The sequence below is a fragment of the Apus apus genome, chromosome 11, assembly GCF_020740795.1.
Source record: "Apus apus isolate bApuApu2 chromosome 11, bApuApu2.pri.cur, whole genome shotgun sequence".
NCBI classification, from domain to species: Eukaryota; Metazoa; Chordata; class Aves; order Apodiformes; family Apodidae; genus Apus; species Apus apus.
This window is the reverse complement of record NC_067292.1, coordinates 15,889,098-15,909,357: the sequence shown is the minus strand read 5'-3', so window position 1 is coordinate 15,909,357 and position 20,260 is coordinate 15,889,098. Positions and strand designations below refer to the sequence as shown.

Below are 20,260 nucleotides of genomic sequence, written 5' to 3'. Positions count from 1 at the left end.
TATCAAACCCAATGCATTAGACTCCACCCCCTCTTTCCCACTATTGCTGTTAAATTTCCATATAATTTGCTAACAATTTTCATTATCATACAGTGACCCTAAAAAGTCTACACAGGTTTGCATGGTTAGTCCAAAATTCACAGCTGTTCCCTTTACCCTCTGTTTGTTACAGTAGAATCTAAGGTTCCCCTTGCTTTATGAGCTGAACAGTGACCCTCTATAAGCAGAGGTCAAGAAGGGGTCAGTTCAAAGGGCTAGAGCAGCTCTCTAACAGCTATAACAACCTGTCCATCAGGCACTATCACGCAGTATAAACAAATCTGGGGCTTTAGAAACTCTGGACCATTTCTGTTAACACTTAGAGGACATTCATTGAGTCCTACCTGAATATTTTGGATCATTACCACTCAACACAGAACAACTCGAATCCTAACACAACCTGCTCAAATACTTAAGATACTGATGACATCCTCAAGTCAGAAGTACATGAAATGGTAAGTTGTAACACTGAGTGCACTACCATGTGCTTTGGACTATGAAGCCGAGATAAAAACTTAGAGTAATTTCAGAATATGCAAAACCACAGGTATAACTCAAAGGAAATAATGCAAGGACATGCTTTAACCAAGTAGATTCACAGACATATCAAAAGAGCTCACGTGCTTTCTCTGAGAAAGGCTAAATTTCAAAAAGCTCCAGTTTTTTATCAACAGTTTCCAGCATGTATTTTTTTAATTTAAGGTGTCAATGACACACATAAAACCCATGAAAGAACAGAATGTCCACATCAACTCTACAAAGACCAAATGCAGAGTAAAGTTTTTGCCAGCTGCTCTCCCTTCATTGACCTAAATTTCTTGAAGTTGTACGGTTCATAATGTGCTCTCTAATGCACAATGTAAGGTAATTAGAGTCATCTGTATTTAACTTCCAGAGGAAAAAAAAAATTCTATTATCTAATCTAGCTGATCCCCTGATAGCCTGTTGAAAGTAAAATACCGTAACCTATTGCCTGCCCTTTGACAAGTGCTAATTATTTCCTGTCCAAGCACATTTTTCTCATGTAATTCCAAAGTACACAATAGACTGATCTCTAAAACATGGGCAGCCCTGCTAGTACCACAGCGGACGTTTTATAACTTTCACCACCCTATGCTTGATGGCTACCACAGTCAGTGCTTCATTCCAGACATCTAGCTGAAGCTTTGATGAAGCAAAGTGAGGTGTATGGTAACAGTCTGTTTATGCAGATCATATGGATGAGACTCTCAGATAGGTCACTGGGATGGGAAACATCAAATGAAAAGAAAAAGGATTAAGGATATTTAATACTCAAAGGACACTTTATTTCAGAACTTTCAAGGCACAATGCTCTTGAAATTTTCTTTCAGGTGTTTAGTTTTAAGGAGGCCTGCACTTTGTCTGCTTGAGCCTCTCCCCACCCCCACCCAAGGACTTGAGCCTTTGAGTCTGTAGACAACGTCTACAACTGCAACCCTGGCTCCAGCCTCTGGCTGCAGCCTGAGCAGCAGGGCTAAGGCCACAAGCGCCACAACCCACGTCACTGCTCAGTGAGTCCTGATTGCCACCAGTCCCCATCACTGCCCATGTCAGGGAATAATTGTTAAACTAAACGAATACTAAAAAAGACACCCCCACTCATTAGATTTACTTAACCTTCTCTTATCTCTAGGAAGGAAGCTTTCTATTCTGGTTCACAACAAAGATGCACGTGTTCCTCAGAAAAACCTGAAGTGATTTCCTCTGTTTCCATTGTAGTCCAACTGTTTGCATTATTTAGTATGCATAGTGATGGAAGGCAAAACCCCACAAAAATCTCTTCGATTCCTCAAAAAGGAAGAAGCACAAACTACATGATAATACCAGCAATATTGCAGACCCACCTTGTGAAGCTCTTTTCCACTCTGATGTCTTAACTAGTTAGTGCAGACCATACTCATAAGAAGGCAAACTTTATACGACACAGCCTCTAAATTGTATAATAATTGCTACTACGCAATAATGTTTAATTTTTATCTAAAGCTTCTGAAATGTTTCAAGTTCACTCACTGCAGTCATTGGAAACAGCAAAGCCACAAAAGTGTGAGATTCAATATCTATAATTAACTTTTTAAGTCAATCTTACAGACGTTTCAGAAACTTTTCAAAACTTTACACTAACAAAACACAGGAAAACTCCCTTAACTGGAACATTTAGTGAAGGTAAAATAATCATGCCAATTAAGTGCTAGTTTTGACTAACAAAATATCATTAAAAAAACACTTTTGACTAACAACTGCATTGAATTTGAAACCGGGAGATGTCCTGTGCTTACAACGAAAGCTGTAGATTTGGTAGCAAAATTTCATAGACTGTTGGGTATTCTAGGTAATTATAATAAATAAGGAAAAAAATACATTCATAAATGAGTATAAATCTGTAGCTTTTAGAAATGGATGTGGGAAAAGGTGCCATCGACTTGGCAGCTAAACAGAAGCATGCAAGGTAGAAGATGGTGGAAACTCTTTTTTTAAATTCTCATATTTCTCAACAAACTACAAGTACCATGTATCTGTAGTTTCTGAAATGCATTCATCTGACCACATTCCAGTAACTAACTTTTGCCAATAAAAAAAACAAACTTTTTTTTTTTAAATTGTTAGTGACATCATCTGATCTCTTGCCATGGCAATGAGTTCAATTTAAGAACCCAAGTATAATAACACAATCACATGTTACAAACTAGCAATATTTACATTTATGCCAATCTTACCCAACACAACCCAATTAACACCAGTTGGGCACCACAAGAGAATGTGAAGTTGATGAAGAAAGCAGACAAGAAGGGCATCTATTAGCCCAGTGTGCCAGCAAGGAGTACTGCTCATGCTGTTAGTAGTAGAAGGAAAATCTTAGGGCACGTGAGGTGATACCAGTCCTCAAGCTAGTATGCTGCCTATCAAACTGCTATCAATAGACTGCAATTTTTAAGCTAAGGGAGCATTCTGTCCCACAAAGTAACTCTGAAATCAGAAGCAGAAACATTGACTATTCCATCCAATGAAAAATACTATTTGAACCGTAAAAATTTTGAATTATTTTTTTTTAATGTCAACTTGTCCCCCCCCGAGAACTTACAGGGGTATATTTTATATTCTTTTTATTATTCTTATTTATTTGATACGTACTAATTTTATTATCTTACTATTTTTCAAAAATGTCTCACCTTGCTGTCCATACTTGACGCAGCTTTTGTCGCTCAGTAAGAACTATCAAGAAGCAGCTGATGGTTTCATTCCTTTGTTCCTCAGTTTGTTTCTCTTTTCTAACTTCAGAGAGGACCAGGCTTGTCTTAAAGGGAAAAAAAAAAAAACCACACATAAAAATAATAATCTAGAAATAGGAAACAATGTGTAAAATTAATAAAAAGCCCATAAGCAAATAAGGACAGTAAATCAATAGCTTTTTTTATTACAGTTCCACTGCTGACAAATCAATACAGTAAATGATGGTTAGAAATGGCCACCATATATCTGGTATTTAATCAATATACATGGCATATAAGGTAAGCCTTAAAATCTCATTGCCTTAAGTAACACAACAAGACACTGTGCATTCTAGCTCTCATTTTCCTGAGACATAATTATTTTTTAAATATTTTCTTGTATCAAATAATCTGTTTCTCTCAATACAGCATTTGTTTGGGGGATTTTCCCTCTCTTTTGACCCTTGGTGAAGCTAAAGAAGAAAATACCTGTTTGTATTGTACCTTCTGAATGGAATTTCTGATGATGTCCCCGTGTTCTGTTTACTATAATACCTTACAAATAAACAAGTAGTAAAACTCTAGCTTTTTTCATTTATAGAATAAATAAAAATTGCTAAAATACATATATGCATACACACAATGGATGTAAGTAATCTGTGAAGTACTTGGCCTCTGCAGACCAGAAGTTACTGGCCTTCCCAAGGTTGTGTCCACAGCTGATGTTAATGTAACAAAACTACAGATCATCTTATTGTCCTTCACCTACCCAGAAGCCAAGTCCAACTTCCTCATTCCACCTTTGCCTTCAACTACTAACTCGCCCTCTTCTCTCCCCTGTTTCCCCATGTCTGCCAACCTGGGAAAGGCACATGCTGATGTTCATGCTACTAACACACACCAGCCAGTCCAACCACAACCAAGTTGGTGCTGAGGGTTTCTTCCTTCAATGAAGATACTGTATTGGCCTGTGCCTCAACCAGCCACTGATACTCACATCATTATTTTTGGTGTTATAACCGTCAGTCACAAGTTGTGCAAATGTATTGAAGTACATAAACACTCGTGGGAAGGATGACTGAATGGACAGAATCCTTGCACACACACACCCCGCCCTTTTTTTATTTCCACCAAAAATATATTTCTAACCTGAGCAGTTGTAGAGTTTAAAAACACACACATCACCAAGAGCTGCAATTCCTACTCCCAGCATGGCTTCTCTTATAGGAACAACATGACTATAAAACATGGCACATGGCCTCATTGCAACATCACATACACATTCATTCTGTCCTGCCCAAATGTACAACCACTAAAATTCCTCTGGGGATTTTGTGAGACTAATGCTTGTTATTACCTTCAGTTTGTGAAAATAGGAAGATCTATCCTTGGTCTGACAGGGTTGGGGGGTTTTTCCACAAGGAAGAATAATATGCAGATTATACACTTCTTAAGCTATGTAAAGTAGTGGTAATACTGCTACCACCATGGTGGTTCCAAGACACAAGCATGACAGGGTTCACAGAAACAGAACATAATTTTACTACAGCAACATCAGATGACAAAAAAACCACCTTCCTCCCCATCTCCCAGCTTTATCAGCTGGTCTACCAACAGGCATTAACCCGTCATATGGGACTTAAACATCAAAAAGAACATTTTCTTGTAAAAATCCAAAATGTTCAAAACTGTCTGTACAGATCACATTCTTGACCCTGCTTTGACATTACAAAGCAAACAAAAAAGCCAGAGTATTTTCAGATAAGGATTCCCTGACATGGGTTTCCCCTTCCACTGACCTACAACATCTTTTCCACAAGCTCCAATATCTGCCAGTTTCAACAAACCTGATCTTACAGCCTCACCCAGCAGCTGCACAGTTTGAAGCAGGACGTGATAGAGGACTTCAGCATGTGAGAACATACTCCTATGAGATGAAAAGACACACTTTCTTTAACTGATAGAAATTTACACTCCTTGTTACTCAGAATATACCTATTAAGGCTTTAACTTGACACAGTACTATAACTAAAGCTTAGCTCTATGTTATAGGATGATCAGACTGTAGCCATACAGCTAAGGTCACAGTACACTAAGATTTCCCTTCCAGTATCCTTGGATGACCTTACTAATTACAATGGGATAGGGAAATCCATGATGTGATGGTGATGGTGAAGTCTGCTTCTCTCCAAGACTGCAGAAAAGCCCCAAGTTTCATCATGCCATACCTCACAAAGCTGAAAGTATAGTTATTAGCAAGCAACAAACATCAAGATGCCCTAAAAAAAGTTATTTCCAAAGCGTACAGCATGGAGAACTGATAGTTCCTAAAGAATTTTTGATTAAAATCTGATTAATAGATGATGTTATTAGACTATTACCAGTCAGAAAAGATGGGTGACCATTTCTCCAAATAGTCACAACCACATAATGCTTCTGTAGGAATTCTGATGGCCTGACCAAAGGGCCACTTCGGTTCTGAGTTCCACTACCCAAAGTCCCCTCCATCTACAGTAACATCATAATTCTGGAAACTGAACATAATTCAATTTTTTACTGCGAGAGCAATTCTATTGCTCCAACCTTCTGTTAACACCTTTCATTTATGTGGTGATGTACACAGCTCATGTCAAACTCATAGTTTGACACTGACATCATAAACGCTTCCTTACTGAGCCCTGCAAGTACAGTTGCAGCTACCTAGAGGGTGAAATAGTACTATTAAGCAACATTCAACAACAATACTTAGCAATTTAACTGATTTACTTGTTTTCTACGAGTGCTGAGGGCAGTAAGGTTACCCTGAATGCAAGTGCAGGGCTTCATGGGAGCTTTTATGGAGGCATTTCTTAATAACTCGCCATTCTTATAATCTTAATAAAAATCCCAGACTGTATCAAATAAAGCAGCATTCTAGGTAAAACAATATTACAAAACACGCTCCTTTGAAAGTTTTCTTTGCCATGTAACTTGTTTTGGGATTTATTTCTAAGAAGGGCATTCAATATATACCTTGACTGATAAAGGTCAAGGGTTCAAGAAACTTGGTCAAAGATGTTATCAGCTGGGAAAGCCATTTCCTCACATCAACACTGATAAAAATCCATCAGAAACCCAGCTGATACCACCCTGGCTCTAAAGGGCAGGAATGACCTTCTTTTGAACATCACTATAGTTGCACATCCCATCAAAGAAAATCTGACCTTGGGTCTCAATTCTTTTAATCTTCTTTAATGACAGATAATTGTCTGCAGAGGCCCCCTTTGCCCAATGCTGAGTGAAGCCTTCACATTTCTGAACTGGACTCAACACTGACTCAGTGTTTTTCAGCACACTTGGGACTGCAAGACAGTAGAATAAACAAACAACGTAACCAGCCCTACAGCCTGTCTTATCTCATCTTTGTGTTCACAGAGATTCTGGAGGGTGGTAATGTTTACAAATTGTTGAAACTTTCTTTCTTCTGCTTCCTGAGCTGGCAAAAACATATCCTGGACAACCTAAGCAACGAGATTACACAAATTGCTTACCACTTGAGGGAAGCAACTTCTTGTCTCATTGGCCAGTATGTCTCTTTAATAAGTAGTTCTGTTAATATTTTCAGCAAATCTTCCCCAATTCTCCTTACAGATCTCTTCATGTATTTAGGGCATTTATTCGTAAATCCCAAATGGCAGGGTCTTAAAAACAAACACATAACCCACCTCTCAAAAAAGCCTAAAGCTGTATATGTATGTACATACATACACACACATTATATATAGACAAGTATGTAACAGATGCCAATTCAGCCTTCTGTAGCCTACTACGTAGATAGCATTTAGGACTTTCAACCCTCTATCTTCCTCCTGGTACAGCAGCAGAACTAAATAAAGTGTTCTCCTGATAAATCAGGCAACAGCCACCAGAGCATCTTCTCTTATTATGTAAGAAAGAAAGGTACTAGGACAAGATTTTAAGAGACCAATATCATACTCCTCTTGTTCCCACTGACACAACATATCAGTGACACCAACTGAATAAATATTGTTATAACCAAGTCTTATTAGTCACCCAGGATACACACTCAATATTAGCTGCTTCTTAGGAGGGTCAACAAAGCTAAGCAAGGTATTGTAACAGGAGTGCATAATAGTTTGTTGGTTTTTTTTTTCTTAGATACACAGCAGAAGAAACTATGTTTCAACATCAATAGGCCACTACCCTACTTAAGTGTATGCATCCTGGGTGAATACCATGACAAGCTTACAAACAAGCCAAAGAAACCCCTGACCTTTAAACACCCCACAGCACTCACCAGTACATTTTTAAACAGAGTTTTTCCTTCCTTCAATACAGACATCTTGAGAAGCCAGATTTAAGGTAAGAAACCTTGTATAGCTGGAGATATGAAGCCTAGTATTCTGTCAAACAAATTAGCCTTCAGTCTGAACTAAAGTGGCACTTGGGACAGTTTGTCTCTTGGTCCCACTTTATTCGGTCAACAAATCAGATTTTTCACTCTGAGTTAAGATTTAATTTACTCACCACCAGTTTAAACAGAATAAGCTTCTGAGTCTTTACTAACCACTTCTACTTTAATATAGCAGTCACCTCTCAATAATCAATAGCTAATACAGAAAGGAAAAATTGAAAGTTTAAAATCTGTAAGCAGGGCTAAAATTTTAAATATAATTCGGTGCCTTCCTTGTTATTTCTGTGACTTTATTTTGCTCCTAGGGCAAAAAAATATCCCGATGAAATTCTGTGAAACTACAACACTGTACCTTTTAAAGGGGAAAAAAGCCTCAAAACCTGAAATCTATTAAACCATGTTAATTTAACATGTCATAAGTTCTATGCAATAAAAAAGCTAGTAATTGCTTACAAACCACTGCTCATTTCTTCTTTACTTTTAATATCTTTGCTTAAAATACGAGCAAACACACCCATTTTCATTGATATGGTGGAAGCAGCCAGTATGGTTTAAGTTATCACCCAGTAATTTGGATACATTAAACCCAATTCTCTGCCTTTTGTTTATTAATCCACTATGCCAGATATCACAGTTTCACTCAGCAACCCTCGTGTTTTGGATGATATTGAAAAATGGCTCATGTTTGTCAAAGAAAGTTAAAAAAAAATAAAATGAAGAGGGAAAAAGTGTTGTTTATAGAAGCCAGCTGCTCTGGCTTCGGCGCCAGCAGCTCTTCATCCTGCTATTTTATGCTCACAACCCCCACTGCCCCCCTGGCACAGGTACAACTAAATGTTGACTTCAATGCTTCAGAGAGCACTCAACTGATTCCGTACATGATTAATTGCCAAAGACATGGCTGACCATATGGAACAGAGAAAGCATCAAGTAATTCATACTTCTGTATATGATCATTTGGCCCCTGTTGTTTTAATGTACAGGAAAGAGCTAGTATAGCACAGACCTGGTGTCTTGGCCTTGACAGCCCATTAAGAAATCTCAAAGCACCTAGTTGAAGTTATGCTGTTGGCTTTTCAATAGCAGCCTAATAAAACAGAAGCAAAGCTTTCCAACTAGTCTTAAATCTTTCACATACAGTACATTAACCACTGCTGCTAAAACAACTGGTTTCTTATGATAGGAAATGGGATTTGATTTCTAGCCTCTGCATACTTACTGAAAGCCTTTTTCTGACCTTTGGAGGGTTTACAAAATCATTGTTCCTTTTTCCTGCCATTTTCCCAGTTTCTTGCCATGGTGATCCTAATAGATTTGTTTAAGGTTCAGTACATTCTACTCTTACTAGCTGTTATATGCAAACTGTACAATGAAGGTAGGCTCATGGGAGCTGAAAGGAAAGAAATTACTATTAACTGTTTTCTTCCTGAGAGTCAGGGAAGTCACTGCAACATCTAAAACATAATTTCTTTTAAAGAGCCTATAAAACAAAACAAAAAATTCCTGAAAAGAAGCAATATACTAGCATGTGCTTTCTTTTATCAGACTGCAGACAAATCATCAAATTTCATTCCAGAAGGAAGGACAATTTATTTTAAAGCTGGAGTAGTCTCAAGGATGTCTGAAACAGAGCTCAGTGAAAAGAAAAAGGTGCAGACTTGGAATATATGTCAGTATCATTAACTGCTTTATATTAGTTTTATCTACCGTTAACATCTTTTCAGTCACATGCAGTCAAAGAAAAACATTTAAATAACGTTTCCCTGTCAAGGCTCTTAAGACGACAGTGCTAAAAAGTTAATCCCCATCCTCACTGATCTTCTGGCAGTTTTGACATGTGTTGGCAAGGATGTATTTGCTGGCACCTTCCATCAGAAAATATTTACATGAAGTTTTCTTGTCTGTGGATTTTCTAGTTGTCTAAATGATCCTCATGGTCTGAAGGGCCTTATGTGGGAAATCCTAATCATTGGACATTCCTCAGTGGTAATTTCCCAGGCTACTGAATTCAGCTAACCCTATGAATACTCTAACAGAATACATGAATAATCCACCAGCCAACATAAAACTCCATAAGCATTCTGCTTATTGACAGAGCATTTCCAACAGTTTCAGTCAAATATTGTGTCTGTATTTAAATAAAATATAAAGAAAAAGATTTTTATTAAAGATGCATAACTTTTATATTTTTGTAGATTAAAAGGAAAGGAGGCTCAAGTTTGGGGTATAAAACCATTGCGGTGAGGATTATATATTCATCCCTACCATTATATTCAAGGGTGCACATCTAAACTAAGCAGGTACATAACCCAATTATAAAGCAGAATGCTGAAAGTCAGACATATGCTTAAGCTCTAGATGCAAGTCTACACGCATTAATACGTAGGGAGCCCTTGTTCTCTTTGAGATATTCACAGCTGACAACAAAGGATGAATACCTGACTTGACAGATGAGTAGTTTGCCCTAGAAAAGCCTACAGAGAGTGGATCACTTAGACATTTCCAAAAAAAACTTTAGGACTTGTCTACACTAGAAAGTCAGACCATTTAACTATACCCATAGAGCTGAAACAGTACATTTTCTAGCCATTGGAGTTTAAAGGTCATAAATTAAACCAGGCAGAGGTTATTTGGAAATAACCATTACCTTCATGCCTACATAAGAGTATTTATACTAGAGTCTTGAACCATATATTTAGGAAAAAGGAATCTGAACAGAAGTAATAACCAAGTAATTGTTGGTTACTCTGGCATGACAAAGTGGAAATAATTTCCCATGGAGAAAGAAAAATCTTTTTTACTGGATGAATCAATGCAATTGTGTTAGGTCTCTGGAAGATTTTCAATACTTAGCTAAAAAGAAAAAAAAAACCCTATAAAGACCAACACTTTCAAAATATTTTTGTAGCACTAATCAGTTTGGCAGTGTTCTATAGGTGAAGTATAAACCATCTCATCAAGAAAGAGCAACTAAACTCAAGTTATTTGGAAGAAGAGTGGTTTAGTATCTTCAGATGTATGGGTGAGTGAAAGGTTACTCTTCAGCCACATTCTCCCAGAGCAAGGCCCCTCCACCTCTGAATCATCAATAGCACAAAGACTGAAGCAGGCCTACCATGCATACTGGATTATATGAAGTGTAAAACATTGTGGGGAAAAAGCATTTGAAAGAAGTCAGGAAAAAGAAACCACGCTTGCAAGAAGATCCAGCTGACAGGCTACTCCCTAACAAGTGAATATGTTTGAAAACATTGTGAATGCAAGAAAAGAACACGCCTTTTGTTTCCAAACCTACAGTGTGTCTTTACCCCAACTGTTGCCTGCATGGCTGAACATATGTTTTCTGAACAAGAACTGAAGCAGAAAGTGCTCTTTGTTATAATTCACTCCTTTGTATACACCTCCCTTTTCCCATTTTAGTCACATGCAAACAGTAGTTAGGCTGACCACTTCAGTTCTGAAGGACTGCACAGCAGTCTATGCTTCAGTGGTTATTTACTGTTGCTGAAATCAGTTCAGCTAAGCTGCAACCCAAGACCCACCTCACTAATGTGCACTCTGGACAGCTTACACTTTGCAATACTGAATCACGCCGAGTACAACCTGCACAAGTTCACTTCCCCAGCAGACAGGTCTAATAAGCACTGAAGAATCGTACAATAAATGATCTGAGGTGTTCAGAAGAATGCAAAATAATACCCTATAGTTTTCTTAGCATATCAAAATTAGCATAGTCAAGTATTATTAATAATTTGGGGGGGGGGAAGGAGAGGAAAAAATTATGGGCTTCAAAACCAGAAGTAGGTAATACCATCTTACTAAACGCTGAAATGAACGCTGGCTTGAATTAAGTACTCATAATTTTATTGATTTTCATTAAATAATTCTACATGTAAACAAGACTTTGCTTTGACTCATCTAATTTATACTTAAGCTCTAATATGCTAAGCTGCATACAAGCTTATCTTGAAATATTTATAGATACAGACTTATACCAAAATCTCCAAACTATACATCTGGTCCCAGTAGGGCTCAAAATACAGACTGGAATCACTAAACCTAATATTACTGCTCACAGGAAAAATGATTTCTAACCATCCTCAAAATATTAAGAAAGATGGAACACAGGGAGTGCTTGACTCTGAATTAATAATTGCATTTTTATTTGTGACTATCGTTTAGTGTTTACTTACATGTCATTTCACTGATTTCCTTGGAAAGCACATCTTGGTATCTATTTCATATGGGAAAGCCTAGAACACCATTTTCCTCCCATCACTGAAGACACCACCTGTTGCCATCAAGCCACTTACTGCCTTAGCCACAATACTTTTAACACAATATCTAGTAAAAATACAGCTGTGCAATAATTTGGGCTGTATTCCCAGTGTCATTAGTTTTACTGAAATAATTCAAAACACAAAACGCCAAGTTACTGAATGGATTAAACACTGCAGGATGAAGAAGCTGCAAGTCACAATCAAATGAAATAGCAAGCCACTTATGTCCAGAAGTGCCTGTGGGCATGCTTTGTCTAAGACACATGCCATAGCAGAATAGCAATTCAGTACATATGCAAGATAACCACATAAAGCTGAATTGTATCTTTGAATGACATATGGGTTTCAATGCCTTTATCATCCTCACAGTACTATAAAGGCACCAGGTCTGTGGATACTCCCTGGAGAATAAGATTCTCCCCACGTTGTTTCAAAAATTAAGTTTTGTCACATGTGGCTCAAGTAACAGCTTCATTACCACAGTGACACCATGGCACACCTTTATTTGAACTTAAAATTCCTGATTGTGTAAGTGCAGTGGTAATATTAGCTGGCACGACAAAAGAGACAAAAATAATTTAGAGCACACTCCTGGGAAGAGCACAGGAAGCTGATATATTAATGTGTGCAGAATATGGCATTGTCAAGCAGCATGGACACCAGCACCCACTACTAGAGGTTGATTAAAAAAGCATTTGGAAATAAACTTTGCAAGCTGTGATGCTTGTTCCTCAACTGAAAAGTAGGTAAATCTGATTTCACTGCCTTACCCTCCTCCGGTTTTGGTATAGTACAACTGAATTTTTACATAAAAACATGTGCTAGGCACTTCCTATACAGGCCATGCAAATGGTGATGACTTGCCACGGGGGTGTGCAGTGTAAGTGTACAAACAAATGCAATATAACAGCAAATTTTAAAAATGGGGGGCTGACAAAGGAGAACATACAGAGAATTTACTGATTTAGCTCTCATGAGTCACCCATAATACATAGTCAGTACTCTGGATGTAGTACTTACAGTAAATATAGATCCCTTCAGAGGGGACAGGCAATTGCTTATTATTTCTGTCGTATTCAGAACACATTTCCACATCATCCTGACAACAGAACATAAAGCTACATAATCCTGCAATGCCACCTATAAATGGACACTGATTTCCCTTTATGAATGATAAAGGGGAATATGCCTTTCCAGTACACACAGGCAACACAAATTTGGCACTTTAAAGAAAAAATTGCAAAATTAATTCAGTAGTACAGGTACCCCTACAATGCTAACTGAAGTAATGCTTTACTATAATTAATACATCTGCCAAGCTTGCAAACCTGCAGGCTCAAGAGAAAGTTACACTTTTTCCCAGAACAAAACCAACCCTCCCTCCTAAATAAAAGTTAATTAACCAGAAAGCAAACTCTGCCTAATCCTCTTTCTGTATGCCTGCATAGCCTTCATACAGATGCACACAGTCCAGGGAATACCACAGACAACACCCCTGTTTTGTCATGTCCTGCTTTATTACAGGATGGCATCATGGAGCTGGAGCGTGAATCCACGGTACACACAGGCAGAACCCCACCCCTTCCGAGGGCAGGTCACTTCCCACAGAACTTCTCATGCTCTTGTGACACCAGTTTCCTACCTACATTGTGCAAGGCACAGAGCAGCATTTCTTGCTACTTAGTGTTCTTCTGAATGTAATATATCTGCAACACCTACACTTTATACCTGCTAACACAAACCTGCAGCCAGTTATTGATTATTCTGTTTTGATCGAGTTGTGTTCCAGTAAAAGGCCACGCTATAGATGGCACTTCCTGGACTTCAGATTTGGATGCTGCCCATGTTTTCCTTTCATCAGAGATCTAAACATTACAGCTATAGGGATATGACAAATAACATGTTAGTAGTTCATACTATAAAAGTACCACTTTTCTTCCATTAATATTTCCTAATATCCCATACGGGCTTGTTTTGACTTTATTTTGATTTTGGGGAAGGATTTTTGCTCTCTTTCACACACTTGGGAAGTAAGCACTCAGTAACTAGTTTATCTCTTCAGGAGGAAAAAAAAAATAAAAGGTTCCTTTTTCATCCTTAAAAGGAACATTATCAACTAATTAACCCAACAACTAAAAGTACACACAAGGAAAGAATAAGGAAGCAGCTTGGGGCAAAATAAATCAGTCAACAAAATTTTAACATTTACTTTCTGTACCTACTAGTGCCTTAGAAACACTTATTTCAGAAATAGTTTTATTTAGAGTCTGATTAAGTTCTAAATTGTACCAATTTGCCATATTCACTTTCCATGCACATTCAAGTGCTTATAGATTAACACTAGGGAAAGAACTTAAAGCTTGAATGGTCAACTATCTGAACACTTCAGTTATCAAAAATCATTATCTAGACGATCTTTCATTGATGACACAGCATTCCATCAGGGAAAATAAACTTCTATCAGGAGTCATGTGCCTAAGAAAGAAAACCACCAACACCATGATCAACAGATCACTGAATACATGCAAATTGAATATTCTCTGAAACAAAAGTCATATGCTAAAGATTCTGGCAATTCAACAAATGTGGCATTTGCACCCCGTGCTCACAAACCATAGGATTGGCAAACAGAAAGCACAGCTACTCTGTGACACCCTGTAACAACAGTGTGCCACGCTGCACTCAGACTTTCACAGCTCCTGCCTCACCCTTCCTTCACGGTTCCTTCTGTAGGTGCCTGAAATAAGATATGGGTTCTCAAGTTCAGCTGCAAAGTCCAACTTGAGAGACAGGTCAAAGGTGGCTGACTAATCACCTCTGCACTCTTGGAGAAGGACCAGTTAATTCACTAGTAAAAATCAAAGCCATGTCAAGCATGTATTAACAAACTGGCCAAGACACATGGGCATGTAGTGAGCACATGCCACAACGGAGATGATCTCCACTACTCTGAGAAAGGAAGCTTTGGGATCTCCTGGGTTGCTGCAGAAGTGAAAAATAGCAATTAACAAAGTAGGGTTTGACCTGTGTTCTCTCACACAAAAACTTCTGTCCTTAAAGATAGATCATGGTGAGCTACACCAGAGCTCTAGATCTCCATGTAATGTTACTATCTGGTTCGCATTCTGCTTTAACATGACACTACAGGGCAAATCACACTTTGCAGCATTCAGAGTCCACAAATAAGAGAGAGAGTCTATGTGAACAATCATCCAAACTATTCATCTGCTGCATATATAAACAGTTCTCTTCTTAAAGAGGGAAAACACATTTTATAAAAATCTCTGGTCTCTTCAATCCAATGTTTGGATTCAGGAATTTGTTTTTGTGGGGTTTTCTTCCTTTTTAAATTTGTATTTCAGATGTAAATTTAGATTCATTTAGGAAAAATAAGCTAAAACATTTTCATTAGGATACAGACTGCCTTTTAATAATATTTTATTGTTTTTTCATATTCATCAACACCTCTGTTGTCAATAAGAGTGACTTACATTTGTTCTACTACTTATTTGCAGCCCTAAAATGCCATACATTTGTTATTTCTGTTTCACAAAAAAGTTTCTTAAATGTTTCTTAACAGACAGAACTACTCTAATATCAAATTATCATTATGTTCTTGAGTGTTAAATAGTCTTTCAGTATTGGCAGATATCATCCTGTTTAAACTTCTTTGACTAGTCAAAGCAGTTGAAAGAGTCCAGCGCAGAGCCACAAGGATGATGAAGGGAGTGGAACATCTCCCTTATGAGGAAAGGCTGAGGGAGCTGGGTCTCTTTAGTTTGGAGAAAAGGAGACTGAGGGGGGACCTCATCAATGTTTACAAATATGTAAAGGGTGAGTGTCAAGACGATGGAGTTAAGCTTTTTTCAGTGAAGACCAGTGATAGGACAAGGGGTAATGGATACAAGTTGGAGCATAGGAGGTTTAAGATGAATATCAGGAAAAATTTTTTTACTGTAAGAGTGACAGAGCACTGGAACAGGCTGCCCAGGGAGGTTGTGGAGTCTCCTTCGCTGGAGACATTCAAAACCCGCCTGGATGCCTTCCTGTGTGATGTACTCTAGGTGACCCTGCTCTGGCAGGGGGGTTGGACTAGATGATCTTTCGAGGTCCCTTCCAACCCCTAGGATTCTATGATTCTATGATTCTATGATTCATACTGGAGAGATCACTAGACATAGTAAGCTGCTCTCTATATAACGTCTATATAGAAGAATGCAGAAATTTTAGATTAATTGTAAGAAAATTAAAACTAAATACAAAATGTGTCCAAAACCTACAAGCATAGCAGTTTGTGAAAACATGTCACAACATTTCAGTTTTACAATACAGCAACCAAACACTATGAACAGAAGTTCACATTGAAGAGTTTTCTCCACAGGAAAGTCCCTGGTTTTGTCTCAACTGCAAGCTGGCAAACAAAACCTGGTATTCTACCTTGATTAACACAGTTTGAAAACCAAGAAAGTACTACTCCTACTAAGCTACAACTTGCTGTATTCAGAACAGTGTTGTACTTTTATAAGCATTTATTATACACATATAGAACATGTTCCATCCAACCCTCTTGGATCAGATTCATCCCACTGGATGGATCCCAGCCATGTGTAAATACCCTTTTCATGTGCTGGTCTCATAAACCAAACATGAATCAAATAGTATTCATGGTCTAATATTAAAACCAAATATTAAAAAAGCAAACAACCTGGAACAGGGAGATCCCCCAAAAAAGGGCTCGATTTTTGACACAGTGCAGCACTTACTTAAGAGCATGACTTCAACTTTTTTGGCCTACAAAAACAACTACAGATGCCAGCCACAGATTACAATCAGCATTGGGGTTTAAATAATCTAAAATCTTGGGACTCGGGGCCAATTCTAGATAATCAAACCCAAAATAACTCAAGATTTCAACAGCATTTTTCCTCCATACTCAATGACTACAGGTAGAAAGGTGTAATACTAGCTTAAACCCCCTGAAACCACTTTAAAAGACTGTATTTTGTTCATTTTTAACCTGATTAAAAGCACTGTGCATCCTAATTTAATCTGACTTTTTTAAAGTCTTAATTTTAAAGTCTACATCAGCACACAAGAGGCGACTGGTAAAATGTTATGTAAAGTGTCTTGGACGGAAAAAAAGCAGTTCCAGCTTTGTTTACTACTTCTAGGATATTAGGAAAGGAAAGAGGAAAAGCTTTGTTTGGTATTATTTGAGGTGAATCCATTAGCTCAGTTGAATAAGAAAGAAAGACAAAAGTACCACAGGTCAAAAGAACAAAATGACACACAAAAATTCATTGCCAAACTGGCAGTTGGTTGGATGCACAAGAGTAATGCTAAACAACTGTGGTATGGAGACAAAATATGCTTTCTTTAAGCCAGTTTTAGAATTTAAGCCTTGTGAACAGCCTTGCCTTGTGCCCACCCCTCACACATTACTGAAAACAAAGGGGGCCCATTTACATTGTAACCGTGCAGTGGGGTTAAGCATGTGACCTTAAAGTATGGTGAGCTTGTGCTCAGTGGAAAGATTCTTGACAATATAAACAAGAATTACTGCTGTTAGAGAAAGGGAAGACAATTAAAAACAATCTAGGATGCATGTTGTACAGCTGTTCAAGTTTCAGCTACATCTGACCTCTAAAGATGCTGTGTTTTACCTCAGAAACTTAAGCCACTTTAGTTTTATTAAAATAATCCTTCAACAAAAACTGAATTTCTATGACAAACAAACATGAGTTTTTATGAGTAACACAATGAAAATGGTGCATTGCTGGCAAAACATGCCATTGCTGCTGTTAAAAAGATGTGGTCTGCACATCTCTTCCCAATCAGTTTACTAACAGCTAAGCAAAAAGGAAACCTTTATCAAGAACGTTAAGAAAAGCTGTTGAGAAAAAAACAATTGTTCTTGAAACAAAGAGACTCCCAACAGGTCAAATCCCATTGTCAAATATGTTTGACAGACCTTCGTGCCCAGGCAAAAAAAGCTGGGTGATTTCAGCAGAACTGCAGGCACAACATCCCAGGGTAGATCCAGCTACAGGACCAAAGAGCCACAAGATATCTTTTGTAGGAGTAATTTTGGATACCATTGATTCCAAATGCAATAAAGACAGACTGCAATTATGGTTAGTGTTTTCTCTCTACATGCCTGCAAATTTTCTAATAACCAAAAAAAACCCCACCAACTTAAGTTCTAAAGAGAAAATGATAGAATGAGCTTTTTTTCCATCACCAACTTCAACTAATTGCCCTAATATTGTCATTAAAAAAGAAAAAAGGGTTATAGAAGAAAAACTTCTGGGAAAATAAGAAAAATCTTGGCGAAGATTCTCAAAACCACAATTTTCCTGCCTGTTTGATCTTTGTACAGTCAGCATAAGCCACTGAAACTCCTCCACAAATGAAAGGCATTCATGGGAAGCCATGAGAAAGCATTGCTCTTCCTCTGGGACCCAGGACAATAAAAGAAAAGTTCGTGTCTGCCACGTGGGCCAACGATTCAGCTCAAATGAACAAACCACTGCAATATCCCTCAGCTTTGTGAAAGCGATACTTCCTACTTTTTTGGAAGAAAGGAAGTCATATATAAACAGAACAAAGGGAAGAGGCAACACAAGTAGAGCCTCTCATAATAAATATTACAGTGAAAGTTTTGCTCATCAAACCAAGATTAAAAACATATTTTAATCTCCCAAGTTTTATGCCTTTGATGTATGTTGAAGAGGAAAGCTTATATATTTGGTAAGATTTACAACATTTCTAGTGGGAATAGCTTCATATTTCAGTTTTCCCCTGTTTCTGAAATTGAGAATATATCAGGTTGAGTCTCTCCCTTAATGCTGTGTCATACTGAGCACTTCTCTAGAGAAGTTAGGATGTCCTTTGGACATTTCTTCCCCACAAATAGGCTAGTGTTGAAAAAAGCATTGCAAAATAATTATAGTGGTGCAATGGTAATCCTTGTAACTTGGAAATACTTATTAAAATGCCAGCTTTCCTAGACCACTGGTAAGTTCAAATATTTGCACTAAATTCCATAGCAGAGAACCACTAAATGACATTTCTTTGTGGTGCTAAGTTTAGAAGGTTATATAGCTTCAGTAATGGTAATTTATTATTTGTAATTTCACCACTACATGCCCACAACAGCCTGATATAACACACAAGAGCATTTATTTTGAGAATTACAACACACAAAGCATAAAACGTACGCATCAGAGGCTCCCTTTATAACATCATCTGTTAAATACTGCAGTTTTCTTGCCTTCTTAGACAACCTCTCTGTGCAGCTTTTCTTGTTCTCTCTTGATATAGCACCCATCACTGTGACAAAAGCATCTGCCCATAAAGTCACATTACCTGCCTGTAACACAGGCAAATAGGTGCTTATTTCCACAGCTGTAGGTGTGGACAAAACCAAAGACATTAACAGACCTCCCAGATGGTGTGAGGCAAAATAGGGGAAAATGTCAATCTAAGTAACAAGGAAAGAGAGCACGTAAGCACACTCTGGTTTTGCATGTTGTACAACACTCTTGCTTTGGTCTTTACAACTGTTAACACTGGGTGACACCATCAGATAACAACATTTTCAAGTAAAGTTTCACAAACACTGAAGTCAGAAGAACAAGGGTGAAACATGCTAGAATTGATGTTTTGAATAACTGTGACAGGGAAAATGAGTGTATTGAATATCAGCAACCTTTAAGGAAGATCTGTTAATTTCAGAGAAATAGAAACACAAAACAGTTTTAAGTGAAGAAAACTCTGGCCAGCAGGTAGGTGTGTAGCTTAGGAGGTGGAGGAAGCAGCTGAGGAGGTGACAAAGCTTTTCACAGCTGTAGTAGCCCCCACAGAGCTGACAGTCTCTCCTCCTATGTATCATTTCAAAGGCACATGGACCACATAACTGTCTTTCCAGAAAGCAAATCCTTTCAATGTCTGCTATTAAAAGAACTCTCAACCAGTCCATCTGATTCCAAAGATATGTAAGAGATACAAAGAGTTGTCCAGGAATGGTAACTTCCAGAGGAATGAGAGAAGGCAGAGATTTCAGGGACAGCAGTAACACAACCATAGCAGATTGCCTTTAAGGAAAATAAGTGAAATCCTATCCGAGAAGAAAGGCTTATAATACTGGAATATGAATATAGATTTCAACCTAGGAGCAGTCAAGAAAAGATAATTCTAGAACTATCAGAAAAACAATAAAATTACAATCAGAAGTGCCAAAGCAGGAGTGACACCAAAGTAACTTCAAGGAGCATGACAGGGAAGGAAGGTGTCTTGTC

At 37.9% G+C, this 20,260-nt stretch overlaps 1 protein-coding gene across 3 annotated transcripts in view; it reads right to left on the bottom strand.

Annotated features, from left to right (window-relative positions):
- FTO (FTO alpha-ketoglutarate dependent dioxygenase) overlaps positions 1 to 20,260 on the bottom strand; it is a 228,975-nt gene that overhangs the window by 126,726 nt on the left and 81,989 nt on the right. For all 3 annotated transcript variants that reach the window (XM_051629516.1, XM_051629518.1, XM_051629517.1), the window contains exon 8: positions 3,228 to 3,352. In XM_051629516.1, the coding sequence (XP_051485476.1) occupies positions 3,228 to 3,352 (125 nt within the window). The remainder of the gene's footprint in view (positions 1 to 3,227; positions 3,353 to 20,260) is intronic.